Source organism: Myotis brandtii, unplaced genomic scaffold (genome assembly GCF_000412655.1).
Source record: "Myotis brandtii unplaced genomic scaffold, ASM41265v1 scaffold658, whole genome shotgun sequence".
Taxonomy (NCBI): domain Eukaryota; kingdom Metazoa; phylum Chordata; class Mammalia; order Chiroptera; family Vespertilionidae; genus Myotis; species Myotis brandtii.
The window spans coordinates 655,221-665,286 of NW_005370558.1; the positions used below are offsets into that span (position 1 = coordinate 655,221).

A 10,066-nucleotide genomic window follows, 5' to 3' on the forward strand; every position below is an offset into this window, starting at 1 on the left:
CAGTTTCCCTCTGTTGTGGATTGTCTAGTTCCACTTGCAGGTCTATTTGTTCTTAATTTATATTATATTTTCCATTTTTATAATTTTGGATCTTTTATAGTTTCAGATTTTCTTCCAGAAATTCTTCTAGTTTTTATTTTTTACTTTTAAATTTCTTTAGCATTCTGATTATTCTTTTTAATAAAGTTTGTTTTTGAAAGCTCCATCATCTGGGTCTCTTTTGGTTCTGTTTCTGTTGTCTGCTCCTTCCTTGATTTTTGATCATAATATCTTGTCTTCTTATGTACCTGGTTATTGTAAATGCTGGAGACTTAAAATGAAAAAATTGTGGAGAATTTAAAGGCTAGAGTAATACTATCTTTCCCCAGGGCAGATTTATACCTGTTTCTGGGAGATGGTTAGTGACTTTGGCAATCCTGGGTCATTTTAATGTAATCAGGGAAGAAGGTGATTTGAAGTTAGGCTTCAGTCCTCATGAGAGCCACAGTGGGGAGATTCAACAGGCCTTCCCTTGGCGGTCCTCACACTTCAGTTTTTGCCCCCACAATCCTTACTGGCTGTTTCTGGACTTGGAAGATGCCGCTAGAGCAGTGGTCGGCAAACTGCGGCTCGCAAGCCACATGCGGTTCTTTGGCCCCTTGAGTGTGGCTCTTCGACAAAATACCACGTGTGTGCGCGATTGAAACTTCGTGGCCCATGTGCAGAAGTCGGTTTTCGGCCTGGGCAAGTCTATTTTGAAGAAGTAGCGTTAGAAGAAGTGGGGGGTGTCGGGTCCATCAGGCGATGGGAGACGCGGCACAGGCGGGCCTCAGAATACGGATACGCAGCGCAGCGCGAGGGAGGCGCGCGATTCATGCAGGAGTTGAGTGAGCCAGTCAGTCAGCAGTCTCAGTGCAGTGGTTAGTGCTAGTCGCGTCCGCAAATTGCGCGCGGGCGATAAAAGTACCTACTCGAAGCATAAATTTACCTGTATTTTTCCAACCAGCTGCAAATCCTACAGGTATTTTTGTCATCAATTTAAGAGTAGACGAAACAAGTATACTAGACCAGTGTGGATGGGAGATTTGGAAGGAATTGACCTCAGCGAACGTACCTCAATCAGATTGAGGACGTTTTTAGCAAAGGCCAGCTTAGGAGTACCCTAATTAAGTTAATAACAATGTACCTACCTATATAGTTTAAGTTTAAAATATTTGGCTCTCAAAAGAAATTTCAATCGTTGTACTGTTGATATTTGGCTCTGTTGACTAATGAGTTTGCCGACCACTGCCCTAGAAGAAATGTGGCCCTAATGCAGGGCTTCCTTCATCTCCCAGATCTAACTAACTCCATAGTCTTTACTGTCTGGGAACATATTTTATTCTACATTTTGTCCAGTTTTTCTAATTACTCACATCAGGAAGGCTTTTTAAATTTACTTACTTTCTTATACTGGAAGTGGAACTTCGATATTTTGTAAAAGTTCCTCTGATGAATTAGTGGCAGCTTGGGTTCAGAACTACTGCCTCTCCTCATCTTCTGCTGTCCTCTCCTCCTGGGTCAGGTGACTCCAACCACTCAGGCCTTTATGCTGTTTCCTAGCATGTTCCTGCCCTTTGTACTTGGCTGTTTTCCTTGCTTGGGGCTCATTCCCTAATAGTGAATAGCTCATTCTTATTTTCCTTAAGTCTTCATCAAAAGGTCACACCTATCAGCAATACCTTTTTGATCTTTCTGATGAGCACTACAAACAAAACAGCAACACCTCCTCCCCTTTAAGCCTCTTATTTTTTTTCATTGTGTTCAAAACTATAGGACATGCTGTAATTCCTTTCCACCACCTTGCATAAACTTTTTATTTTTTGCATAAACTCTTTGAGACATTGTTTTGTTCTCTTGTCCAGCATCTAAAATTATCCTGCACATAGAAAATTCTCAGTTAATATTTGTTACTGAATGAATACATACATGAAATTATAATGAGGATGATAGAAGTACATGCTTTAAGGGTGATGATTAAATAAATTAATACATGTAAGATATTAAAAACAGTGCCAGGCATATAGTAAGCGCACTCATATTATTTTTAAAAATTATTGCCTCTCAAATGATCACTTCTCATTTCTAGATGTTATATAGATTGAAAATGACGTGGGTTTTATAAAACAAGCCCATTTCTACCCCCTCCCCCACCCCTATTACTATTATGGTTAGCCCCAGATTTACAGCTGTTCTACAAGGGCTGGGACGGGAAAAGGAAGCTTAATCCATGGAACTTCGTAGCCGGAGGATTTAGAGATGAGATCTATGCTTTTAAGCATTTGTGATTTCTCACAATCAGGTAGCAGCTTTTAATGTAACTTAGTGAACGGTTGAGTGATTGAGTAGCCTGTGTTCCCTTTGAACTTTTCTCTCTTAGAGGGGACATTCCGGGAGACTGGCACATAGGGGTTTTTTTTGTGGTTTTTCTTTTAATATATTTTATTGATTTTTTTTACAGAGAGGAAGGGAGAGGGATAGAGAGTTAGAAACATCGATGAGAGAGAAACATCGATCAGCTGCCTCCTGCACACCCCCCACTGGGGATGTGTCCACAACCAAGGTACATGCCCTTGACCAGAATCGAACCCGGGACCCTTGAGTCCGCAGTGGCACATAGGTTTTTATATAATGCAGATGAAATACAATACTAAGCAGATAAGCAGATAGTGCCTTCTGTAGAAGAGAACATCAAGATTTATAGACCTGAGCAGTAAGCATTGACTCAAGCAAGTGTAAAGTCAGTGTTTGCCCCAAGAGACAACAAATCTTGATGATTAAAGAATATGTAGTTAATGTTAGTATACTTACAAGGTCTCATTAGAAGTATCTGGAAATCCTGTGGCGTGAATCTCTTGAGTATAACTTCCCTTTAGGAAAAACCCATAACCAGTTTTTAAGTTGAAGAGACAGAGTTCTTTAAAATACTTGGAGAGGTTGATGAGCTTTTCTCTGATTGGTTTTAACCTGGACAGCAAAGCCTTTTGCCTGACAGCGTTACAAACTAGCTGCTTTACCCAAGAAATTGCATATCATTTAGTTTTGGTTCATACCCATTATGATGTTTCTAAGTCTTGTGATAGTTTTAAAGATACAAGACAAGGGCAAAATATCTTTGACCTTCATTAGAGCACTAAGAAAACATGTGAAATAGCCAATGACCCACTACCACATGGGATGCTTTATATTTCTGATACCATAGAAACTCTTAGAAAGTTGAGATGAGAAAAAAGCTGAAGAAAACTTCATGGAAAAGATGAACTGTAAATAAAATCTTAAGTAGGGTTTGACTCGACAGACAGAAGAATATTTTGTAATGTGAGAAATAATCAGATTTCCAAAAGCCTAAGATTTAACATGTGAGCTTTAAAAATTTATACAAAGTAATAAATGTTAAGTTATAGAAATACTTGAAAAGACATAAGTAAAAATAAATCCTAATACCAGAGAACACTACCTTTAACATTTTGATATATATCTTCCCAGACCTATTTCTGTCCATGCATAAACAGATGTGAATATATACATAGGTGTTTGTATTTGTATATATGAATGAATGGGAAAATAAATATTTATAAAAAGGGATAAATTGTTTCATAAAGATTTACTTTAAAAGTTTTTGCTATTACAAAATGATAAATACAGTAATTTAATTGTTCAATAAAAGAGTACTATGGTCTTTGTGATTCCTAAGGTTTCCCTTTCTGAACATAGTATATACATTTGGTAGAGGAAATAGAATCATTGTTTTGACTGATAATGAATCTCTTGTAATTGTTTAGGTGCTGGATCTTCAGCTTTGAAAAGACCATTTGAAGATGGATTAGGAGATGATAAAGATCCCAATAAGAAGATGAAACGGAACTTAAGGAAAAGTATGTAAAATCTTTATTCTTATAGATGTTAACTAGAAAAGACTCATAGTCTCAGGAAACGAAAATTTTCATAGTGAAGAATTTGATTGATTTGAATTGGGGTTTTTAGAATAGATCTTCACTGAGAAATTGATGATTAAATAACTTCTTTTGTTTCCAAGCTTCATTGCTTTGAACAGCAATTTTCAACCTTTTTCATCTCATGGCTCACATAAATAATTACTAAAATTCTGCAGCACACCAAAAGATATATATTTTTCTGATATGACCAAAAAAAGGGATAATTTTGATTCATTCACACCGGACAGCTATTGTGTTGGCTGTCGTTTTTCTATTTGACAATCTAAGGGAAAAACAGGTCAGTGCCCCTGACTAAATAGTTAGGTATTGCATGCTTTAAAAATTCTTGTGGCACACTGGTTGAAAATCACTGGTTAGGGTATATTAATTTTGCCAAACGAAAATTAATGTATAGCTATAGTAGTGCATATTATTTTTACAGTGATGTTAGTATAATAATTTAAGGAGTAATTTTATAATCATATGAAGTTATTTGTATATATTTTTTTAATTCTTCTTTTAAAAACTCTGATGAATTTATAGTGATCACTAGGAACCTACAGATGCATAGATTAAAGCAAAATGGTTTAATATCTGATCTCTCTCTCTCTTTTTTTTTTTAACAGTTCTGGATAGTAAAGCAATAGATCTTATGAATGCACTAATGAGGCTAAATCAGATCAGGCCTGGGCTTCAGTATAAGCTCTTATCTCAGTCTGGCCCTGTCCATGCCCCAGTCTTCACAATGTCTGTAGATGTGGATGGTACAACATACGAAGCCTCAGGACCATCCAAGAAAACAGCAAAGCTTCATGTAGCAGTGAAGGTACTGTATGTCTTTTACTTACTAGTGCTTTGCTATTTTATGTTGTAAATAAGGTGTTTATTTTCCTATAGTAAATTAACAGAACTTTTTTTAGATTTTAATAATATAAAGAGTTTTGTGATCTCTGGTCACAAAATTCTTTTTTGGTTGTAAAATATGTGTTGATTATACAAAATTTGGATAACACAGAAGAAAAAGAAATAAAAATGTTAGTTGCATATTTCTGAGACAGATGATTAATATTTATATATGTTTTATTTATCCAATTTTACCCTCTGATTTTCTTCATTTAACATGTCATGAATGTTTTCCCATGTATTAAAAGCTTCATAAATAATATTTAATGGTTGTTTGAGTAACATGATATGGATGTAATATTATTTGTTTGTTTTTTTTAATTAAATCTTTATTGTTCAGGTTACATTTGTTCCTCTTTTTTCCCCCCATAACTCCCCTCCTCCCAGTTCCCACCCCACCCTCCGCCCTCACTCCCCACCCACTGTCCTCATCCATAGGTGCACGATTTTTGTCCAGTCTCTTCCCGCATCTCCCACACCCCTTTCCCCCCCAAGAATAGTCAGTCCATTCCCTTTCTATGTCCCTGATTCTATTAAAATCACCAGTTCATACTGTTCATCAGATTGTTTATTAGGTTGGATTTGTTAGCTAGACATTTGAAATCCACCTTTCTTTGGTATAGCAAATTTTTGACCTTAATTTTCATTTCAAACAAACTTTCATTCCAGAAGTCTGAGGACTCTTCACTTTTTTATTTTTATAACATATACCAGTTAATCTTTTTTTTTTTTTAATTAAATCTTTATTGTTCAGGTTACATTTGTTCCTCTTTTTTTCCCCCCCATAACTCCCCTCCTCCCAGTTCCCACCCCACCCTCCGCCCTCACTCCCCACCCACTGTCCTCATCCATAGGTGCACGATTTTTGTCCAGTTTCTTCCCGCATCTCCCATTCCCCTTTCCCCCCCAAGAATAGTCAGTCCATTCCCTTTCTATGTCCCTGATTCATTATAATCACCAGTTCATTCTGTACATCAGATTATTTATTCACTTGGTTCTTAGATTCACTTGTTGATAGATGCATGTTTGTTGTTCACAATTTGTATCTTTACCTTTTTCTTCTTCCTCTTCTTAAAGGATACCTTTCAGCATTTCGTATAATACTGGTTTAGTGGTGATGAACTCCTTTAGCTTTTCCTTATCTGTGAAGCTCTTTATCTGACCTTCAATTCTGAATGATAGCTTTGCTGGATAAAGTAATCTTGGTTGTAGGTTCTTGGTATTCATCACTTTGAATATTTCTTGCCATTCCCTTCTGGCCTGCCAAGTTTCTGTTGAGAAATCAGCTGACAGTCGTATGGGTATTCCCTTGTAGGTAATTGAGTCTCTTTCTCTTGCTGCTTTTAAGATTCTCTCTTTGTCTTTTGCTCTTGGCATTTTAATTATGATGTGTCTTGGTGTGGTCCTCTTTGGATTCCTTTTGTTTGGGGTTCTCTGCGCTTCTTGGACCTGTAAGTCCATTTCTTTCACCAGGTGGGGGAAGTTTTCTGCCATTATTTCTTCAAATAGGTTTTCAATATCTTGCTGTCTCTCATCTTCTGGCACCCCTATTATTCTGATGTTGGTACGCTTGAAGCTGTCCCAGAGGCTCCTTACACTATCTTCGTATTTTCGGATTCTTTTTTCATTTTGCTTTTCCGGTTGGGTGTTTTTTGCTTCTTCGCATTTCAAATCTTTGGCTTGATTCTTGCGCTCCTCTGGTCTGCTATTGGGTGTAATATTCTTTATTTCAGGGCGTGTATGCTTAATTTCTAGTTTCTTTATCATAGCATCGAGGGTCTCATTAGTTTTCGTGAGGCTCTCCAGAAGTTTATTGCAAGCCCTCAAAATTGCGTTTTTTAGCTCTATATCGTCCATTTCTGTCATGTTTTTTTGTCTCCGCATTTTTTATGCTTTCTTGGTGCACCCCCTAGTGGTCTTTGTGCGCAGTCTTGTTCTAGTTGAGCCTTGATTGTTGTAGTTAATACTAGAGGGATTTGACCACCAGGCCGACTGGCTGTGTGAATCAGCTGTGTCTGCTGCAGTGGGAAAACTTCTGTCCTCTGGAGAGGCGCTAATCTAGCCTTTGCCTGAGGCTATCCGGCAAATGGCTCTGCGCAGGGCTTGGGCGGGGCGGGCTCAACAGGGCGGGCGGAGGGAGCCGTTATGGTGCCCTCAGTCCTGTTCCCAGAGGCTCTGCTTCTCAGAACCCCCGGAACCGCTGCAAACCTCGGAGGGAAAGCTGCCTTCCAACTGATGCCAGACACTCCCGCTTCTCCCGTTTGGGTCCGAGTCCCCAGCGATTCGCCCGTATCTGGAGCTCAGAGTCTGAGACTCCCCCCTGACCGAAAACGACAACCGCGCTCTCAGCCACCAGCCCGCTTTGCGCGCGCACCTCCGCACCTGAGTTTTTTCCACACTGCGCCTCCTCTGAGCCTCGGTGTGCTGTTATTTTTCCTTCTAGTTGAAGAGTCTCTCCTCAGCCAGCCTTCCTGTGGTTCTGGGTGATGTCCGTTCCGTCTTTTAGTTGTATTTTTGAAGTGGTTGTTTGCGGCAGCAGTCTGCGGTGTTTACCTATGCCGCCATCTTGGTCTCTCTCCTAATCTTTTTTTTTAAATTTTATTTTATTGTTTAAAGTATTACAAATAGTAGTACATATGTCTTCTTTTTTCCCCCATTGACCTTCCCCCGGCCTCCCCTACCTCCCCGGCACATGCCCTCACCCCAGTTAATAATCTTTGAATTATATATTCCTAGAAAATTACTTAACTTGAAATTTTTTGTCAGTTGAGCTGCATTGCAAGTATTCTGTATCCTTTGATATTATTTGTCAATTATATAAACAATTTATGAATGTATTGAAATAAGTTACTATAATAACAGGTAAATAAATGACTTTGACATCTGAGAAAAGGGCAGAGAAATGGTGCTAAGTAATGTACATGAAGCTATTTTAACTGTCTGTTTTAAATGGGGGGAAACTGCATGTCTCTATCTAGTTTTTATTGGAATAAACCAAATTTACTTGTGACTCTGGCTTTTGACTTGCAGCTTGTTAGCTAGTGTTAATTCCAGGCTAGTAACTGTTCTCTCAGGGATGTGATTTCTGGGGAAGAACATATTCATTCTCAGGACTCAATGGAGCATGCATTTTCCTCAGAAAGCATTGATGAGGTTGTAACCAAATGATGTGAGTGTGTGCTCAGTGTCAAGAACTACCTGACTACTTTTAGAACTCAAGATGTTTAAAAAAGGGTTTCTTGGCTTTATTCCCAATTAATACAAGGAATTTGTTTGTGATTTCAAGTGTTCAACAGAATGCCAGATTTTCCATATGAATTGGGTGAATTAATTTCAAGTTCTCTTGTACAGAGTTCTTAGGCTCTTTTTTGTTTAGTGATACTACCTTATCTATATGGCTAGTCCGTCATATCAGATGGCATTGTTTATAAAGGCTGGGCTGCCAGGCTGCTCATTTGTGTGATTATCAGAATAGTTTATTTTTATTTATGGTCTTTTTAAAGCCAACTTTATTGAGAGATAATTTATATGCAGGAAAGCTAATCATTTGCTGAGATTATGGTTTTTGGCAAATGTTTATAAGCGTGTAACTACCACCTCTGTCAAGATATAAAATATTTTGTCTCACCCAGAAAGTCCTCTCATGTCTCATAGTAGTGAGTCTCCCTCGCCACGTCTCTAGCCCCTGGCATCCTCTAATCAGTGTTCAGAATAATTGTTTTGAGAGACACCTGTTAGGTATAGCTGGGATTGTAAAGAAATACAATGTGCTTTTACGTTCCAGCAACTTAAAACATTAGTCAAAAGCTAAAGCAAATACAGGGATCTTTAGGAACCTCTCTCTTTATTTTCTGATATAAACCTTTAAATTAGTAACTGACAGTGCCATATCAACCTGTTTAAAAGAGGCTTATACAAGTGCTGGTGAACATATTTCTCTTGTAAACTGAAAAGCAGTGTCATCTGGAAGGAGGTTTTAAAAGGCACGCCTACGTGTGTGTGTGTGTGTGTGTGTGTGTGTGTGTGTACACACACACACACACACAGAGCTCTGAAAACCTTATTTTAAAAAAGATAAGAAATGCCAGGCATTGACTGGAACTTTAGAAGAATGAACATTGGAGGAAGCCAAACCATAACCAGTTCTTGTGAGGAAGGGGTGGAAATACAAACCTGAAATTGTTCCTGGTTCACTTCTTATAGAGACTAAACCTAAAGACTGAATGCTTCCTTTCAGGGCTCACTTATGGTTTTAGTTAAAAGCAAAGAGGCCAATAGGAGAAAGGTTCAGATGTTATTTTGTAATTGACTGGAAAATTGGTTTCAAGGTAAAGAAAGCTTCTTGATGGCCTTTTTGTGCTAATTTCTCCTAATGGGTTGAAGCATAGAATTTAGAGGTCAACTAATCAGTTTTCCAGTCTTACAGATTGGAAAATTGAGGACCAGAGGAGAAATTCAGGATTAGACACTCCTGTCTTTTCTTTTCTAGTCCAATGTACGGTTTTACGTTTCCCCTCACCTCATTGGTTGAACTTGGCTATTTTCTCTCTCTCTTACCTCCAAATTAAATGAACCAGGAGCAACCTCAGGTTTTCATTTCCATCATCCTTTATTTAAACCTAATTACTCTGTGGAGGCTTTTCCCATTTTTATGGTGATACCCTGGTAGGTAAAACCAAGGATCTGTATATGTATTTAGTACCATCTTGCTTTTCCTACAAGGTATTTAATAGATTCAAATGTTGTGGATTTGAAATTCTTGTCTTTAATATTTCATCTATTCTCTGTGGTTTCTGTTGTTTGAATAACACTGAATCTTAATGTAATTTGTACAGGTATTGCAGGCAATGGGATACCCAACAGGCTTTGATGCAGATATTGAATGTATGAGTTCCGATGAAAAATCAGATAATGAAAGCAAAAATGAAACAGTGTCTTCAAACTCAAGCAATAATACTGGAAATTCTACAACTGAAACCTCCAGTACCTTAGAGGTATATTTATACATTATTTTCCTTAGAAAAAAAAAATTCATTATAGAAAATTTGAGAGCTATGGAAAAATATAAATAAAAATCAAAAGTATATATAAATGGATATATTCCAAAGGCAGGTATTATTAATATTTTGGTTTATTTTCATCCAGCCTTTTAAAATAACATTTTAATTTTTTTTAAATTCTCACTTGATACTCTCCCCCCCCCCCCCCCC

The 10,066-nt window shown here is 37.8% G+C and overlaps 1 protein-coding gene across 7 annotated transcripts in view; it reads left to right on the top strand.

Moving 5' to 3' along the window:
* Positions 1-10,066, top strand: part of STRBP (spermatid perinuclear RNA binding protein) — a 127,306-nt gene that overhangs the window by 86,326 nt on the left and 30,914 nt on the right. For all 7 annotated transcript variants that reach the window (XM_014528893.1, XM_005880902.2, XM_014528894.1 and 4 more), the window contains 3 exons: positions 3,801-3,893; positions 4,580-4,779; positions 9,692-9,850. In XM_014528893.1, coding sequence (XP_014384379.1) covers positions 3,801-3,893; positions 4,580-4,779; positions 9,692-9,850 — 452 coding nt within the window. The remainder of the gene's footprint in view (positions 1-3,800; positions 3,894-4,579; positions 4,780-9,691; positions 9,851-10,066) is intronic.